The following is a 20,553-nucleotide window of genomic DNA, read 5'->3' as shown; positions in this document are numbered from 1 at the left end:
CTCTTAGTGTGGGCATATACACTTGTGCCCTGGTTCAGTGTTGTTGTCATAATGTCCGGTAATGCCGCAGCCGTATACTCATACGCTCTCGCCCCGGCTATCTCTGCTCCAATATTAATTTCACTCACCTGTCCCTGGATCATAGCTATGTACGTGCCCCACATCTTCACATACCTTGTTACTCTACATGCACCGCTAGCATGTTTTAAATGTGTGACGACCGTGTCCCGTTCCGCAGCTGTCCAATTAGATACGCCTCGCTCAGATAAGTTCAGCGCCTTAGATAGTGTCTTGTCAGTTAATTGTCCTGTTAATCTAGCACTATTGAAATCCTGTTGCGTATGTGTTCTATCCGGGATGTGTGCCTCGCTCCAACACACTGATTTTCGTTTAGATAGTGTCGCTGCACTTATCCAAGTGCGTATGCGGCAGCTGGTTTTGAATCCACTCGTAGCTGCTACACTCGTAGCACCACCGTTCACGCTACTATAGACGTGGTAGTGCAGTACGATATTGAATCCCACGTTAGTTTCTTCACAAACCCCAGTTCCTGCGAAATGGTGTTCCCCCAATTTAATCAAATCCAGATAGAAATTGGATCGTCCAATCCGACACGCCAGTATATCCGCTAGCGCCGGGTCATGAGTAAAACCAGGGTCATCCAATGCACGCAAGAAACATTGTCCTGTCATACGTAGTAATGAGTATAACTGAGCCAACCTATCTTCACTGTATGCCTTAGTGTTGTCTAGGCTCAGAGCAATAGCCTGCTCTACCTCATTGGCTGATACTGCCGTTCCTGCTGATTTTTATTGTATATGTCAGCATACAACAAGGACATCTCCTCTCCGGCCAATTTCTCAGCCTGCTCCAGAGGATCATGCACGATCTCTTCATCTAATAGGTCGATCCTACACTTACACTTACGCGCTAAGTTTGGATCAAATTGCTTAGCCGCCATTCTGTTGATAACAAGATCTAAGTATCTATCAGATTCTCAATTCTATGTTGTTAATAACTGCCGGATGACGACTGCCTCTTAGGCTAACCCTACTTATTTACGAAAGCTCGGTCGCAGGAGGAATTTGGTGGAAGTGGAAAAATGTCTAAAGTAGGGATAGGAAGGAACTCGGTGATAGGGGGTGTTTCAGCAACGTTTGACAGGGATTTCCTCCAGGTCTGAATGAACCGTAAAAATAGCTGATCGCGGAACGGTCGCGAGCCTGCCTTGGGCCTTCAGGCCTCTGTCCACGGAGCCCTTTGGAAATCCCCGAGGTTTATGATGCCAGCCTTTGCTTTTGAGACCGAGAACAAGAGATTGTAAACCGATTACCATGCGACGCGCGAAATATTAAAATTACTTGATGATTCTGTTCCTCAAAAATAGCCTTTTACCATTACTAGCATCATAAACTGTAAATTGGTCTTTCTTGTTTGAAGATCGTCCTTGGGGCCCTATGCCCAGGACGTAACAGGATAAGACAAATGAAAATGTATAAGTCAAATGAAAGTGCATAAGTCAAATGAAAGTGTATAAGTCAAATGAATTTGTATAAGGCAAATGGAAGTGTATAAGTCAAATGAAAGTGTATAAGTCAAACACGGAACTGTGGAAGCTTCAGATGAACTTATCCGAATATATCACATTGAAAATGGATTTCAAAATCTAGTTAACAATGAATATATTAACCTAAATCTGTAAAATAGTCTGAAGCAAAAACGTTATATTTAATATGGTTTCACTTTTGACTTATTGCTACTTAAAGTCCCGATCACCATTTGCATTCGTTTTCATGACTCTTTTCCGACAAATACGCGAGTCCTGCATCCTATAGTTCGAATATCGCGTAAAATGAAACTTTTCTGAAATTGCGGCACGCGTCGTTTATCTTCGCCGAAACGTGCGCTCAAACTATTATATATTATAATAATATAAATTATAACTTTTTTTAACTTTCTAGAACCGTGGTATATCGGCGTACGTATTAAAGCAGTCTCTCTCGAAGATGATTCCGTTGTAATTCTACGACGCATTAATATTTAAAGAAAACGGGGGGACGTAATTCCCCGTTGCCAGATATAATTGATCGAGAATAATCGAACAAGCTGCCGCCGAGAACATAAGCTCTTTGGACAGTTCAGAAATGGTTTCTGCGATGCGTCGGCTTTACGATGAAAGCCGGCCGTGTGTGTCTGCGACTCGAAGGAAGCCAGTGATGTACAATGTGTGCCTTCGAGCGTACAATTTCCGTGGCTTTGTCAAGAGAAGCGTTTATATCCGCGCGACGATAAACTATCTCGTTTGTCCCCGAGAAAGGTTTAAGGTGGCATCAGACGTCTTCGTGTCCTCCCACTTCCTCTACCCTGTTCCTTTCTCGGCTCGCTGAAACGAAGAAAAGCGTTTCGTTCGGCCGCCATCGGTCCTTGCTGCAACTTTATGAGCTATCTCGACTGATTCCGCATTCAGATTATGCGAGAGTGCACGCGCATTAATTGTATTCTTCGCGGGGTACCTCGAATGGCGTTTCAGTTGGAAATTCTGCTGTCTTGTTCTTCGTTTCTCCGCGATTTATATTAACTTTTAGTGTGTTCCTTTTGCACCTTGTATTTCGTAATCATTATTTCATAATTATTGTTTCATAATTCTTGTTTTATAATTATTGTTTCATAATTATTATTTCACAATCATAATTCATAATTATATCATCGTCAACGCGTCGACTGTCATATTTAAATATACAAAATTTCGCAATATTAATTGTTTAGTCGAATTAAAATCGAAAAGTTTAATTGTATTGTAAGATGCTATATCGAAAGGTTGAAGAATTTAATTAATATTAATATTTACGTTATTTTAGCCTTCTGTTGATCTTTCCCTTCTCCTATTAACTCACTGATCGCTAGATTGTGGATTTTATGAAAAATTGGACAGTAGTAATATACAATAAGATAAAAATTGTAATCATTTTAGAACGACAAGGTATTATTTTTAGTTCATTAAGATGATTAAAGGAGGAATTTGGTACTTATTTCTTGAAATTTATGCAAACAATTTTTATTGTGTATGAAAATCTGCATTCTTTGTTTTTCATAGCTACTGTCTAAAATCTGTTTAGGTTTATTTTTGTAATATTTTTATACCAAAAAATTCCATTATCTAAAAATTTAATTTATGTTCTCCACTGCGTGACAACGTATTTAAATAATACAATGAATAATAAAAAGATAATTATATGAACTTAATACAATTAATAGATAATATTTACATTATATAATACGACTAATGGAACGTTTTTGTACCAGAATGCTGTGAAAATAAATTTTCGGAAATTCTGTTAGTCGGACAAGAAAAAAGGGATCAAATGGTTTATCGGTTTACTGTCGGCTACATGCTAAAACATCGGATTTAAAACAGTTATTTTTAAATAGAAATTCTAGATCACCTTCATTTTTTTAATCAAATTTCTGCCAAATCATTGGTTTTATGCCAAATTTTTGGCATTGCATATTCTTTGCTTTTCACATTATTACGGTTCGTGCCAAGACGTTCATGTCAAATGTACATAATCGATGTTACAATCCTAAATGTATAGTACAGTGAGCGGAAACTCTGTGATCACGATTTTCTCTTCGATAATAACCAGTTATTCAAATGCAATATTTTATCGTGTAGTCGACGGAAAACCGATAAAATTTTCGAAACATTTTTTTGTCAGATTAACAAAAAAGCAGGAGAAATTGTGCGCGAAGGTTAAGAGATCATCCTGTATAATAAATAGACCGCGGATTTTATGCATTAATGACAACTATGAATAGTCGAAGTATAAACTTGTAAAGATTTCAGAAGAACGTTAGCCTGCTGTTGTATTATTTTCAATGTATCAACGGTATTAAATAAAAGAATAATTTATAATCTAATTTCTCTTTCTCACGATTGACACGGAGCAATATTTAATTATTCATATATTGCATATATGCGGCATCCAAATTATGTGTATACAAGTGGCATCCGTAGCCGAAATACAATAATAATTTTGTATTTTTATGATTTTGTAGGTCCTTTCATATTAAAAATGTGAACATACCTGTTACATTAAAGCAATGATTGTTTTATTCAGCACAGTTATTTAAAACTAAGAAAAACGTATATACGTATAAACGTGCATATTTCTGATGCGAGCTTTCGTTCAATGACAGTACTTCGGCGGACGACACTGCCGCAGTGAAAGGGTTAAATTTGCAAATAACATTGCTAATAATAAACATGCGACAAAGTAACCGGTCTAAAACAAGCCAGAGGACGAGTCTGTTACTTACGGAGATTACTTCCGACGTTTTTTTTGCTCCTTCTTGAGGGTTTACGCTAGCTAACGTCGGCCGGGAGCATGGTCCAGGGATCATAATATAAAAATAACTTCTTTTTTTCTGTTTAACTTCTAACTTCTAACGGACGTCAGCCTAATCATAGGAGACCACCCGTCCCAGAGACATTGTATCATCCGCGGTGTAGGCCCCCACGATTCAAACACAAAAATGTCTAGTCTTCTAACGAACGCCAGCCTAAGGGCTGGGATCACCCGTGTCACGGTATCATCCGCGGGATGATCTGGTCACGTAGGCCCAGTCCCCGCTACCAAATTTTCCAGTTCAGCCGCATACAAAAGGGCTAAGATTTTTCTTCTCATCGGGCAGTTTCAAGTCAAATCGCGACACGAGCCGTAGCAAGATCGAGCCGAGTTCTCCTTCGAGCAATAGTTAACCCCCGTCGACTTGGTGCGAAAATTAGGGAGTGTGTCTTAGGACTATCGCGAATCGTACACTACACTCACACACTTGTAATAGACTGAACTCGTTATATTATATTAATACATTAAAGGCGGGGGATCTTGACGAAAGTATGCTAGGTAACGCTTCAAACCACAAAACATACTAAATACAAATGTAGTGCGCATGGATTGCGCATAGATTGCGCAATGAGGATGCAAACCGTATTAATACGACTCCCGCCTTTAAGCTACAATCGAGATAAATCGTATTACTACGACTCCCACCTTTAAGCTACAGTCGAGATAAATCGTAGTACTACGACTCCCGCCTTTAATGTGTTAATTTTACTTGCAATTCAGTGTACAAGCTTATTTCATTCCATTTCCCAGTTCGAGTCAGTTGTTGGTAGCGATCCCACAAAGATACACCTTTGCTCGCTCGATGAGTATCGATTAGTATTCCTTTTGAAGTTACGAGGCCAATTAAAATCAATCTAAATATCCACAAAGCTCATTTACCTCCGGCCACGTGTGCAAACTGGCCCTCGGCTCGTAACAAGTCGTCCAGTCGATCATATCGTTAGGAACAATGCTCGGCAAATGTAAATCTTCGCGACGAACAACAAACGGTCCCCGGTCAAAGGGAACGGTCGGCGAACAAGATCGATTTGCCAAGCTACAAAAATCTATTAATGTAATCCAGGGGATCGTTGTCCGGGCGTTTCATGCTCGATTGAACGTCGAACGTTCTCCTGAATATTCCGGTTTATATCCGAGTGGCGATCGTCTCCTTTACGATGTTTTTTTATGCCCCCTAAATCGTAACGACCGCCCCCCGACAAAAGGATAGAAGCTGTAAAGGGAGTCAATGCGCTGATAACGTCGTGGAAAAAAAGCCGTCGATATGAATATTTCATGAAGCGGCGGGCGGACATCGGCCGGTATTAAACCGGTGTCCCCGCGATCCCTCAATCTCGATCCGGGCGATCGTGCGCAAAACCCGTCCACGGTATTAATTAGAACGACTTCTATAACCTTGTATCTCGTCGAGGATTCGCTTAAAATCGGCTTACCGTAAATCTGGATAATTTAACGGCGTCGGTATGTCAGAAGGCAGCCCCGACCCGTTTCCATTATCTCGCGGCGGACGCAGTAAATAGTTATTGGTCGGTTCACGCCGCTCTTCCACCCCGTAATTAGGTTGCATAGTAATGAGTTTAAAATGTTAATTATCCGGGACGCCTGAAGGCGGCCGGGATATGCGAAACATTTATCGCCGGGCTAGCGTTCGCGCAATCGATAGCTCTTATTCGAGCCACGGCATTGAAACAATTCGACGGGAGGCTTGAAAACTATGAAATCTTTTGTGCGGTCGTCGACGGATTCGATTCGCATTGGCGAACACGATCCATTTATGGACCGGCTGATTCACCTTTACCAAAAACACAATCGCTGCCTTTATACTCGTTCGAACAATTCGGTTGATAATCGTTTGATGTCCATTTAACCGGTCGTAATAACTAGTGCCCGGAATAATCACGCAAACGGTAATTCGGGATTCTGTAATCGCTTGTCGACGATGGAATGCGCGTTGCCCGTGTAATTCGCGCAAAGTTCCGCCGAATAGAATCGCCGCGGAAGATAAGAATCCTGTCGTCGCGGAATCTCCGATCTGCGGTCGGGCTTCCGGGATTCATAGAATTGCTGCCTAATCGCTGCTAATTGCTACCTAATCTCTCCGAGTTTTTCGGTTCCAGGAGGGTCTCTCAAGATCCATACGTGTCTTTGAAATCTTTCTAGGTCCACGAAGATCCAAGATGACTATGCGAGCCTCGGAGATCTTTGAATTCCCCGGGGAAGTTTCAAGAACCCTTGATTTCGTCTTGAGATCTTAAGAAATCTTGGGGGACATACTGAGGTTCTCTCGAGATCGCCTAAGAACCGAGATCGAGTTCTCCAACGCGATGGTTCGAGTCCTTCGTAATTTTTATCGATGTAATTACTGGACTCCTGGCATTCGTGTAAACAAATTAATCCGTTAATTTGTGTTGGCGATGACGCTGCTTTATTTTAACCATTTCAGCGTCGGTTAAAACAGTCGTGACAACAACCGAGCAAAATATACTTGTTTGATGTAATTTAGAAAAGTTTCGAAGAAAAATTATAGAAATTTTGTGAAACATGGTTATTCGAAAAATTATAAAGCAGTTAAAATAGAAAACTTATACTTTAGTTATTTAAAATATTAGTTATTTATAATATTTAAAATATTGAATGATTTATATTTCTTCAAATGCGACTGACAACTGTATATCATTGTGTGACACTAAATGCGTTAAGCTCAAACATATTTCATTTTGGAAAATTAAATCTCGGAGAATTGTAATTTGCATAAATATCAACAGCCTATTTTATCTTCATTTATATTTATTAGCGTACTTCGTTGCTCTGCTTAGAGTACGAGCATGGCTAAAATAATGAAGCTCGGTGTTCTAATCATCTCTTATCTTCGACGTAAGTTAAGACTGCATTTGATTGCCTTCTGCTATAAATGGTATCCTCCTTCAACGCATAATACTCGATCATAGTTTTCGAGTTGATAGCGTTCTCTCCCAAATAATAATTAAATTTTATATTTAAATAAAAAGTTTCCCCAGTAATTCCGCAAATAATTCATTTCTCATTTGGAAATAAAATATTATTCTTTATTTAGATTTTAAGGAAGGAGAGATACTATGTTTTGTTACATTACTTTTGGAAGTCAACTGTTCTTTCTTATTCAAATTTAGATGGAGTAATAATAGATAATTTCCATCTCGCTTCGTTTGTCGTGTAATAAGTTTTAATATATATTTATTATTATCGACAAACTTGCATCTTTTTCTTACTATGACGTATGCTCGACACCAAGCGAGTAATAAAAAATGTATAATTAAATGGTAACTAATAAGCAACGATTGAAATTGTATTTACAAATAAGAAATAGTGTTATTCCAATTTATTTAAAATAATTGGTAATTCTGTAATGCAAACTTCTTAATAGCAAGTAATTTTCTATTTAAACAATCATCTACGCGAACATTTGCTCAAACGATGCCCAGTTCCGTCCATGCACGACTCACGCGTCGTTCGAACGCGTGAAAAAGCGACGATCGAGTATCGCGACACCAATAAGTAATTGAAACCAGTATGACAGCATTCAAAATTATTGGGCTTCGGGTTGACGAGATTCGTAGTCACGAATCAGATTCCGCGGCCATAGTGAGATTAGCTGTCGCAGTAGATTGCACGCGTTGTCCGACCAGTGCTACGTTAAGCACACGAGCCATCGGCGGCGCCATCAGCAATGAACCGAACGAGATAAGGGTAGCATCCAATTTTCAGCAGTGCCGCCATGGGACCGTGGGGGCACCTTCGATCCTGTTGGCGTAGCCAGCCCGGCTGAAATATCGTCTTGTAAAATATGAAACTGGCCGAGTTCCATCGCGGACGTTGCGACGGCGTACGTCCGGCCCGAAGAGAAATAGCTACATCGTTTCTCGGTTAAGAGAAGAATGGGAAGCTAAAAGAACAACAGCCGCCGCGACCTCTCCCCTTTTATTATCGGCCGAGGCCTTCCATCGACTTTCTTTTTTTTTCGGATTTGCCGGAAAGTTCGCCGTGATGCGCTTTCGCCCGTTCCAGATGAAATATCTGCGGGTCCGAGGGCTTTGACGAAGGAACAGGATGCTTTCAGGATCCAGCGTAAAGATCATACGGCTCTCCGGTTCGGATCGATGTCGTATTTGTTTAAAAAAGAGATCGCGGTCGGCCTTATCCGACGACGAGCACATGCGTACACTTTATGGGAGAAAAGTAGCCGGAATTTGATATTCTAAAGTCCTGTTATCGATGTATTAGAACAATTCTTTTTGCGCATGTAGACGTAAACGATGCTGAATTTTTTAAATCGTATTTTCACAACCAACAAAATTAAACAGGATCCATAATTGGTCCTTCCACATTTTGGAGGACTATGAAATTATTACGTTATTATAATTAAAAAAATTAAATAACAAGTTAGAATAAGGAGACGAATGATGTCTGCTACAAATAAAAAGGAATTATTAATTATCATAGAGGGTATCGGCGTACGCGTATTGCCTCGGGTGGGACCTGTTTCGCAGGGCGGTAAACGTTGATGAATAAATAAGAAGATCGTGTTTCGTTTACAAATTCGGCGAACCTTTTGTACATAAAGTATTTACAAGCTAGCTTACGTAAAGCGATCGATCGCACAGAATCGTCTAAGACCGAGGGGACATCATTTTCATTAAACGTCTTTGGATTTCTTGCAAGGACAGTCCCTTGGTTTCGGGTACACAGAATATCACGAAGGGCACTCCGGTGAGCAGCAGAAAGCCGTAGAACAGGTAGACGAACCGGCTGGTCATCAGTTCGAGCAGAGGTAGATAGGTCAGGGTGGAGACGAACGAGGTGATGCCAGCCACGCAGCTACCGAAACACGCAGCGACGCACTTGAGGTGCGGCGGGAATAGTTCGCCGAGGATCGCAGGAGGCACTGTAAGCACGCCAATGAACACGGCGATGTAGAGGAAGATCATCGCGAAGATCGCGAGTCCTTCGAGCGCTTCCGAACGGATGTCGAAGCTCAGCAGCTGGAACACGATGGTCAGGCAGCTGAGAGCTATCGCGAGGCCGATGCAGGACGAGATCATCAGCAGCTTTCGGCCGCACCTGTCTACTAGGATCGTGGACAGGCCGCAACCGAAGATACCGGCCCCCATTACGATGATCACTACCACCGCAGGGTTTATCACGCTCACTTCGGCGTCCTTCAGGATTGTCTCCATGTAGAACAACACGTTGTTTATCCCACACATTTGTCCGTACGCGATCAGCATTATCATGATGAGCAGCGATTTCACGTAGCACGGCTGCTTAAACTCCATCAGAGACTCTACGAAGCTCTGTCCGCTGCAACTGTCGATGAACTTCTTCACGGACTGGAACTCCTGCTCCACGTCGCAGTCGCGCTGGTACCACTGGATCGAGGCCTTCGCTTTCTGGTCCTGTTTTACTTTGATCAAGTGGTGAGGCGACTCCGGCAGCAAGAAGAACAGGACCATCGCCGCCAAGCAGGCTAGCAAGCAGATAACACTCGATACCGTCATCGACAAGTACGGTCCCATCGCGCACATCAGGAAACTACCCGTCGGTATACCGGCCATGCCCAAAGAGACCAGGGCCCCGCGGATGCTCGGATCGGCCACCTCGCCTAGGTAAAGCGAGAAACTGCTGTACACCATTCCCAAGCTCAGCCCGCCGAGCGTCCTAGACATGTACAACCACCATACGTTGTCCGCCACGATCACGAACAACCAGCTCAGGGCCGTCGGCACGCTGATGATCAGAAGCGTCGTCTTGCTGCCGAAATAGTTGACGCACACCGAGCCCGTGAACGCGCCGAACAGCCTGCCGAGGTTCAGCAAAGAGATCACCCAGGACAGCTCCGTCATGGACAGGGTGAACGAAGACTTCTCGGACGTTAGTTCCTCGATGTACGGCGACGACCAGCCTCCCATGAACCCGATTTGGACCAGTAGCAGCGAAACTGCGGACAAATTGGAAATCGATGGTTTGTCGGAGAACTGAGCCACTCGGCTGGAGAGTACATTACGGGAAGTTCCTCGGCAGAGGCGAGTTTTTCTTCGATCTTTCCCGGTACTTAGCACGCTTCCCGTATTTACTCTACTTATTAACGGTTTTATTCCGCCGATTTTACGACGCCTCGCGAAACTGAAGTGGCTGGTCGGAGGTCCGACGCGTCGGTTCGTGTTACACGTATGTATTTGTGACATGAATTTTTCTATTTTTCGCAACACATTTTTCATAGCGAAGTTAGGGACGTTCTAACAGATGTCACTGCCTTGTTCGTGGAAAAATGTAGGAATAAACCTTAACCATTACAGTCGGAAGAAACGATCGGTATAGCCGTGTCACAGATTAATAATTGCACGTGACGCTGCTGGAGCGTCGTTCGCCGCCCAGTTACTGTAATTAAAAATACTCCTTCGTTGTCTTAAAAAGATAACGATGATCTTGAAATATGAGCAGTTTATTTTTAAAGTGAAAACAAGACCGTTCGCCACTTTTCGCTGTCGATTGAGTAACGTGTACATTATTCGCTTTAAATTGCTATTATTTTAACATGAATTGTAGATTTGAGTCTCTTGACTACGTTTAAGCAGGGTGACATGTTAGTGTTATAAACGTATATTTCTTTTATTTTTTTTTAAACCCGAACCCTTCAACATCTCAATTTTAGTACAAAGGGGCTTAGGTCATTTTCAAAATAGACGTATCAGCACCGCATTATGTAACTAAAGCACACAATTTTTCACATTTTCTGGTACTTTTATGGACAACTATATTTTAGAAACTGTTATAATTGTATTATAGTAATTTATATAGCAATTTATTGAGGCAAGGCTTCGCGAGGAAATGTAATTATATCTTCCGATTCACTAGGACTCTTTCAAGGTCGGATAACTTTGCCCGACACGTAGCGAAAATCGCGGAAAAGAACAAAGGAAGCGTCGTCAGCGTTCTCGGCTAGATAGCAAAGCCTGCGCTCATATTGATTAGAATGATTAGATTCGTTTACCTCCGATACCAGCGATCCATTGCGGCCATGTCACTTTCACGGACACCTGCTCACCCATTTCCATCGCCATGATAACCTCTCTCAAAGTGCAAGCTGACTGACGAAAATCTTGTTTGCATCAGAAACGAATACCTTCGCAACATATGAAGAAAAACGGGAACATTAGCATCGGAGCTGATAAGATAACGCGAGCTCTGCATTTCCGTGGTGCGGATGAGTTTTCGGTCGGCAGGTTGCTCGTAAACAGATTTAAGACGTGGCGTTATGGTATTTGCGAGCAGGCAGAATCGCGCGGTGCACGTTGCATCCACACTGATTGCACTGATTCTGATGTTGCGTTTCGAAAGAGAACCGCGACCGTGTTCCGCGGATAATGTCAACTATGTACCCGCGAGTACTTACGTCTTCCGTTGAACAACTGATTCAAGCAGTTAAAATAAATACGCGTGTTTCCAAACTGTGACAAACGATAGTCCAATAATGAACGATCACGTTTTAATGACGCACGAGATTCTAACAACGCTCTTAATGACGGATGACAAGACTCTAATATCGATTAGAGTCATCGATTAACTGAATCGTGCAGGTGGCAAACTCCTCCGCCAAAATTGACTAAACAGTGGGACACTGGATTCACCAATTAAAGAAGCTTGTCGATATTGAAAAGATGGGAGTGGGTCGACAGTCTGATGTTAAGAACGCTCATCGTACTCTATGGAAATACAGTAAATTCTCTCCAAATTGTCCATCAGCTTGTAAACAGAAGTGGACAACTTGGGAAGGAGAGAACGATTATTCGAACCTCGCGGCACATTTTTATAATCGCCGATTGTCAAGAGTTATAAAAACGAGCCATGGAGACTGGAATAATCGTATCACCTGTTCTGAAATTGTCCGTTGTTGTTTAAAAGTTGAGGAACAATTGCAGAGAATTTACTGTACCGAGAAATAAATTGCCCAGTTCCCTTGGCGCCTGGTAGTGAGCCTAGACCACGTGAATTGTCACTGAAAGCGCTACAACTACGTTGATTTTTCCACGAAAGCCAGCCGATACCCTTTGGTCGTTTAACTCGACAAATGGCATTGATTACCTCGAAAAATAACATCGTTTAAATCGGTCGTGGTCGAAACTCGTACAATAAGACGATACGATGCGAGAAGATACGCGTCGCGACAGCAACGATGATTAAAGACGCAATGGACCTTGTGACTTTGAGAGACGATCGTCTTCGACTTCGGCGAGCGAAGGCTCTCCTTCGTATTTGAACAATTGGTCGTATCGTAAAAACCGTCGCGCACGATAACGAACTGAAGATTAACGAAACCAATTAGAAATTACCTGCCCATGTGTGCATACTTTTGTTAGGCCGCGATTGTACAAACTACAGTCAACTTTTGACTGTGAAATCGTTATAATAACATAGCAGCTGTGCTTTATATAGCACAAAAGATTCCAAAGAGGTGGGGCTCGTTATATTTTCGGGCCCCGAAGCCGAAGATAATTGTGTTTACGCCGGTCTTATCGGCGTGACATCACGTCGTTGCTGGTACACGCAACCCGTATGCAAATTTGACCAAAGAAGTCTGCTATTTTATTCGTCTTTCTGAATAAAATATAAGAGCCAGGCGGGGCCGGCGTATCCGACTTGTTACGCGTTAACGCAACGAACGGGTTGCGAACTGAATTAAACGATATCGGCACATCGATTGTACTCCGCCAGTTAAATATTTTATTAATGATACCGGCGCGTATACTAATTAGCGAAATGTTTTTAATATGCTCCGCCAGGAGGTTCGAACGTTCGCGTAGACGTGGCGACGATTTCGAATTTCGCGCCCCGTTTCTATTTCGGGAAATTACAGGCTTATCCGTCCCTCGCATAATCTAATTAAGTCGTATCTTCCTTTCTCGAGTTTTCTATTGAAATTTTTACGTTTAATTTCTTGCATATTAGTCTTTTATTTTAGCAAAGAATTATTTGTTAATCAATAAAGTTTGTTCCGTCCTGGACATCGGGCCCCAAGAACGGCATTCAGACAAGGAAGGCCAATTTACAGTTTATGATGCTAGAAATGGTAAAAAGCTATTTTTGAGGAACCGAACCATCAAGTAATTTTAATATTTCGCGCGACGCATGGTCATCGGTTTACAATCTCTTGTTCTCGGTCTCAATAGCGAACGCTGGCATCATAAACCTCAGGGATTTCCAAAGGGCTCCGCGGACAGAGGCCTGAAGGCCCAAGCCAGGCTCGCGAGCGTTCGGCGGACGGCTATTTTTACGGTAAATTCAGACCTGGAGGAAATCCCTGTCAAACGTTGCTAAAACATCCCCTACCACAGAGTTCCTTCCCATCCCTACCTTAAACATTTTTCCACTTCCACCAAATTCCTTCTGCAACCGAGATTTCCTAAAGGCTAGCACGACATAAGATTATTAGAATCGTTTGTACATCAAGTGCAGCAAGTCAGAATCGTCTTTACATCGAAAACAGCAAGTTGGAGTCGTTTTAGCAACAAGTGACTCAAGTTAGAATTGATCTTGCACCGAGGTAGCAAGATCAAGGAATCATTCCACTATTATATAACGCGACGGCAATTATATCGAGATAACTTCTGTACAAAGTGTAAATAAACGGATTCTCCGGAGTTAGACTTACACCCTTCCTTCGTTAACGGTCGTAAATCTAAGTCGTCAACGAGGCGAACGATACGACACAACAAAGTTATTGTTATTATTCTTATTATTTTTATATATTCTTATTACTATTGTTCTTATTACTGTAACAATTTTCTTCTTATAATAGCTTATTATTATAACATATTCTTCTTCTTCTTCTTCTTCTTAGTATTATTATAAAAATTTTACGAATCAATAATAAAATTGACCGAACGACATTCAAAACAGCGTAAAGGTTAAAACGATTAATTAGTGTCAATTACTTGTAATATGTTCAAATCATTCTGAAAAGGAAGGAATTTCTATATGATTTGCGTTTCTCGAGATTGTCGATGAAAATTCATGCTCGCAGTCTAGAGCGATAAGATAAGACACGTGCTCCGCAGTATAAATTACCCACGGTTAGAAGTAAACAGAAGGGGTAAATGTTTATACTCGGCGACGTTTCCGTCATCGGAAAATTAAGAGAAATTGCGTAAAGTCGTATTGCCGATGTGTTTTTAAATTACACGTGACGTATGACGGGCCAGTACGTTCTAACGACACGTGTACCAACGGTATAAATAAATCCGACAATAATGTAGTGTTATGTTTATGCCGCAGCACGGATGAAGGACATTTATATTTAAATTAGTTCTTCGGTGTTCGTATAATGTATACAGCTTACCGCGGATTCGTTGACACGGTGTCGCTACAGCACGCGACAACGTGTGCTTATATTTTGATTAGGCGTGATAGACGATCCAAGGAATAATTCAATCTGCTAATAGCCGGCGTTACAAGTTTCACGCGTAAGCTTTTAATTACACGATGTACCACTGCCGACGGTAGTATTATTTAAACAGAATGTAACTCGTGAACGTTGTATTTTACCGTTACCGCGGATTTCATAAATCCGCAAAGAACACAACGGCGGTAAATATTTAAGTTTTATTGGAAATACAACGACTTGATGGGACATCGATGATTTTTTTTTCTGCAACGATATTTCGCACTGAAATTTAACAAACAGCTGCGGGGACTGGATTAATTTCCCAAAATCTACTGGAAAGTTTATCTGGTTTTAATGAGCGGATCAAAGTTTTGTGATATAATGGATCGATGGTCGTTAGAATGCACGTACTCGTGCCATCCGCCGACGCGAAATCACAATTCCGCTTTCCTCGTAATTTAATGACGGGCACGGAAAGGAGTCGTAATTCAATTAATATCGCGATAGCGTTCAAAAGTAAATTTGTCGCACTAGATTTAAGCAGTTTTATTAAATCAATTTTAACACGATGTAATTGTATCCACTTTGTGTACTCATCTTTCACAGTGTTTGTTTCCTTAGATGACACCGTCATCGAACTCTAAAGAGAAACAAGATAACTAACACGTTTCGTTTATGAAATCATTGCAAACATTGTATCCGTTTCCTAATTAAATGCTACAAGTGAATATCTAATTAGGAAATATTACAAATTGATGTTTTCCAATTAAATATTATCGAAAGAAATATTACGCATGAACAAAGAATTCGGAATGTCGGTAGAACTGCAATTATTATTTAATATCGTGATAATATTGTTTACCGAGTAATGTCGAATATTTCTAATATTGCTGTACGAAATATCGATTCCTGTTACAATTAAAGGTAATTTTAATATTTTACAAAATTTTTTTCGGATCAACACTTTTATATATCTAATAAAGTTTTATGCTTTTGGACGTATTAAATGGTATCAAAATTCTGTCTACTATCGTCGCAACGTTACAATAATTAACCTTTTAGGCACGGCTGGATTTTGCGCGCATGAAATTTTTCATAACTAAATTACCATTTTTCTCAATATATATATTTTCTTTGTTATAGATATATATATATATATATTTTTTTTTTTCTCAGTGCATCGTACATATACACTTTCACTTTAATCGTATACTCTAATAATGAATATATATATTTAATATATTTTATATATTTATATATATATTTTATATATTTATAATGAATATCAATATATATTTTTTTTGTTATAGATATATATATTATTAGCCATATATATTCTTTTCTCAGTGTATCGTACATATACATTTTCACTTTAATCGTATACTTTAATAATTAATAATACAATTAGTACGAAACATCCGCGAAAGCCGCTATAATGGCGCGCCGTGCCTAAGAGGTTAAATTCCTGCTTCCTGAACGATGGAGCAGGAATTTCGTCGCGAAGCGGTGTCGTTTCGTCGACTGGGTGGTCGATGCCGATATCTTCGCAGCAGTTGCAATTGTCGAAGAGAAAAGAATCGTACATATTTGCATAGTCGAAAGCTTATAAGATTTATGTGTCGCGGGGCCGAATAGCATTCCGTCTGGGAACGTGAAATATTCGTGTATTGTTAACAAACTGCATACCGGAATGCACTCGACGCACGGTCTCTGGCAAGGGGCGCGGAATTACTCCGGGAAAACATTAATATACCGGCTGCTCACCTGCTCTGGAAATCCTTCCAGTCGCGGCGCGTACAATATATTTTTATTTCTGCTTCCAGGACGCGGTTCAAGTTCCAACGTGGACACTGTCCGGTCAGTGTACCCCGGCTTTCATAATCGTTCGAAAAGTTACGCACGGTTTTCCCGGGGCCGGCACGCTCGCAATATACAAATGCGTTCGCCGTAAATCAGCCGAATCGAACAATCGTTGAACATTTCACGATTCAAATAATACCAACGGATAAGTTACAGTCGGTCAAAAGCATTTTCGTACATCGTTTAAATTGGAATGATTCGTTTAGGACTGGGTCAAGTGATCTAAATATTTTTAAGCTGTTAAAAGGATTGATGCATGTACTAGGCAATGGCTAAAAAATCGTTTTTAAATATTGCAGTTGGTTGAAAAAATGTTTTTTCGAATCTCCTATGTGAACTTGTAACGAAAATGTAGAAAACAGAATTTAAAGTACCAAAAATAATTCGAAAGGGTAATCACTGCTTTGGGTTCCAGTAATATAAATAAGTATGAACGATACAGTTAACATTATATTTTCTCGAGAAAGATTTACTTTTTCACCTGCCTCACAGAAAATCTCTCGAATTCAATATCAAGAAATCGAAGTAATTTTCGTGCTATTTTAAAGGCTACTGTCTTTGACATTTTTAATTTTACCAAACGCATAATTAATTAACGGAGCACTAGAAGCAGTTTTATATTGCTATATAAAAGTAACAATAAGACATTTATTCGAATTTTTAACAACTGTCGTTGTAACATTTGCCAAAAGTAAAACGCATCCACTGAATAAACAACACAAATAAATGTATCTTCACAAACTGAAGAATCGTGAATTAAAAAACCAGTGACTCGTCATTCTTGCGGGACCCGTAAACCCAGTGGTGAATTTAATACGTCAACAAAAGTCAAATCAGTCATCGTAATCGGCTGCACCACAGTAATCGGCTCCGCTGCTTTATTCATCGCGTCTGATCATTCGGGAATTCGAATAACCGATTTGGAGCCGCGCGCGGAATGGCAACGAGAATGAAGTACTCGGTAGGCACCGGCGAGCAATAAAAACGTCCGACACGATACAGGATCGTAAATCAGGGCTCGATCAACCGGGGGCCCGGGCATCGAGCAAACAATCCGGAGAACTCGCGATCAAACACAGCACTTGGTTCCCGTTCTCACCTGAACGCCGCGCGGCTTGTTCCGGCGCTCCCGGCTTTTCTTCTCCGGGAACCCGTGTGTCAGTCAGTCCTCGATCGGATCGCCGGTCGTAGTCGATAATAAGCACGCCCGGTGAAATTCAATTATACGGTTCCCGAGGGTGAGTAATCCAACTTGCACGTCACCAAGTCACGCGGCGCTGCTGAACTGGCTCGAAGACCGGTGGGCCGAGCAATCGGCCATACGTATCAAATATTGAAGTTGCTAGATTGCGTCGGGCTGCCCTCGGGGACGCCAAATAACTGGCATCGGCGGAAAACGCGGGAAGCATTGGCGGTACGCGTCGCAACAGTTAGCCCTGATTTACATCGACACCGGGCGCGAGCAAGATACGAGCGGGGAATGCCAGCCATCAAACTTCGAAAGTCAATTCGACGCGACGCGACGCGACGCTGGCTGCGAACAACGCGTGTTGAACTCCGTGCAAAGCTCTGGCCCCTTGTACTTCTCTTCTCGTCGCCCGAACGGCTTGTCTTCGACAAACGTTGGATCGGATCTCGGCAAAGACCGCTACCCAGAGGTGGCAACACCCGTTATATCGATGGCCAACGAATCGTCGCGCAAATTCGGAATCTTGCCAATTATTTCGTCCGCGCGAAGATTTATGGCTGGATGTAGCAACAGCTGACGTATTACTAGACGGTGGAAATTTTTCATATCGCGGTTCTTGTCAATTATTTCGCGGCGCGATCTAAGCGCGATCTTTCTGTCTAGAGGTAGCAACAACTGGTGTGTATTCGTAGGCGATAGATCTTAATACGAAATTCGGAGACTTGCCAATTATTTTGCAGCAAACCCGTGCGAACATTTATGTCGAGATTTATGTCTCAATAACTAGTGTAGGGATTATTGTTTGGAAATTCTAGGAAACTCCGTGGTAATGTAACAAACGCGACAAACAACGTTGAATAACGATAACGGTAACAGTTTATTGGTAATATCGTCCAGCCACCTCCTACGACTTAAGCAACAACGATAACGCAATAATAATGACGACAACTATACTTTACAACGGCAACGCAACAACTATATTCACGACAACGACTACGACAATGTACAACTTTGCAGGGCGACGGTTCTCTCATGAATGCCTTGATCTTTCCGTCGACCCTTCTACTTTTATAGTCTTTTCTCTCATTATCTCACCATTATCTCTCTCTTGCATATGCTCTTTCACACTATGTCTTATTCTTGCTCATTCTCTCTATTTCCTTATTTCCATCTCACACGCTCACGCTTTATCTTTCGACCACGCAGGACTTCTAGGGACCTACACAATGATCTCAGATCACTAGATGTTGCCCAAACACTTTGTAAAGATCTGTCTCATTTATTCTGTATTTTACGACTCGCACCCTCGGCCATTCTGCCTTTTAGTATTAGTAATAGATTTACATCTCAATAACTATTGTATTAGTAGTTAATGACAATTTTTCAAACTGAGATTCTTGTTAAATATTTCGTGGTTCGATCTGTTCAAAGATTTGCGTCTGTAACTATTAACAATAGATTTATATCTCAATAACTATTGTATTACTAGCGAATGGAAATTTTTCAAGCTTGGTTTCTTGTTAATTATTTCGTGGTTCCATCTGTGCAAAGATTTGCGTCTACAAATATTAATAATAGATATATATCTCAATAACTATTGTATTACTAGTGAATGGAAATTTTTCAAGCTTGGATTCTTGTTAATTATTTCGTGGTTCCATCTGTGCAAAGATTTGCGTCTACAAATATTAATAATAGATATATATCTCAATAACTATTGTATTACTAGTTAATGGAAATTTTTCAAGCTTGGATTCTTGTTAATCATTTCGTGGTTCCATATGTGCAAAGATTTGCGTCTGTAACTATTAACAATAGATTTATATCTCAATAACTATTATATTACTAGCGAATGAAAATTTTTCAAGCTTGGGATTCGCGTTAATTATATCGTGGTTCGATCTGTGCAAAGATTTGCGTCTGCAAGTATTAATAACTAGTGTATTACTACATGACGGATCTTCATGGGAATTCGATTCCTCATTAATTACTTTGTAGCGAAATCTATACCGCCTCCATTACTCTACCAGACGATGCAACTTTATTCGAATTTCGAATCTCGTCAATTATTTTGTCGAAATATGACGAAGGAGCAATCTTGTTTCGTTGAAGAAAGCGTTACTTTCAGAATGAAGTGGAGATCCTAACGGTGTTTATTAAATTATGGTGTTCAATAAATCGGCGTTTAGTAAATTCGAATGAAACCTTATTTGGATAAATTTTAATCTAGATAAATTCGTATGCGAATTGGATATTTATTCGATAGTGTCGAATATAATTTACCCGTCGCCCGATTAAAATTTTGTCGAACGCTGTGTTTAGAGAGCTGATCATGATTTACTTTTTAATAAGAATTCTGTACACATTCGTTGACAGACAAGATATTTTTAACGAAGCTATCGATATTTAACGAAGTTGTATACGCTCCGAGAGATTGCTCACATGTTGCAAAATAAGTAGGTGGTTAAAATAAAGTAGAACGCAATGGTCCTCGCTGTTTTACGAGTTTCATATCAGTATCGCCGCATGGTCTGTTTTGCGATAAACTTTTTAATAAGTTCGACAACATTACCATGCTAGAACACAGTGGGGATAGTTTAATATCCGGGTGGCAGAACGTGCGGACGCGATCTTCGAATGCTGGAGCTTCTGCTGCATTCTTCCTAACGCTGTAGAAATGT

At 40.9% G+C, this 20,553-nt stretch overlaps 2 protein-coding genes across 3 annotated transcripts in view; one reads left to right on the top strand and one right to left on the bottom strand.

The window, feature by feature from the left end:
- The window catches only part of LOC144477159 (uncharacterized), a 198,794-nt gene that overhangs the window by 107,947 nt on the left and 70,294 nt on the right, over window positions 1-20,553 (top strand). The gene's annotated exons all lie outside the window — the stretch shown is intronic.
- On the bottom strand, window positions 7,567-18,113 carry LOC144477102 (facilitated trehalose transporter Tret1-like). Of its 2 annotated transcripts, none has more exons than XM_078194563.1 (3): window positions 17,783-18,113; window positions 11,434-11,565; window positions 7,567-10,380 (listed from the first exon to the last, which is right to left on the bottom strand). In XM_078194563.1, the coding sequence occupies exons 2-3, from the start codon at window positions 11,501-11,503 to the stop codon at window positions 9,053-9,055; spliced, it is 1,398 nt and encodes a 465-aa protein (XP_078050689.1). In that variant the 5' UTR covers window positions 11,504-11,565; window positions 17,783-18,113; the 3' UTR covers window positions 7,567-9,052. The 2 variants fall into 2 exon arrangements, with proteins under 2 accessions (XP_078050689.1, XP_078050690.1); XM_078194564.1 differs by lacking the exon at window positions 17,783-18,113 and adding an exon at window positions 16,588-16,606.

Source organism: Augochlora pura, chromosome 11 (assembly GCF_028453695.1).
Source record: "Augochlora pura isolate Apur16 chromosome 11, APUR_v2.2.1, whole genome shotgun sequence".
Classification (NCBI taxonomy): domain Eukaryota; kingdom Metazoa; phylum Arthropoda; class Insecta; order Hymenoptera; family Halictidae; genus Augochlora; species Augochlora pura.
Note: the sequence above shows the minus strand (reverse complement) of the source record. Positions and strands in the feature narration are given on the sequence as shown.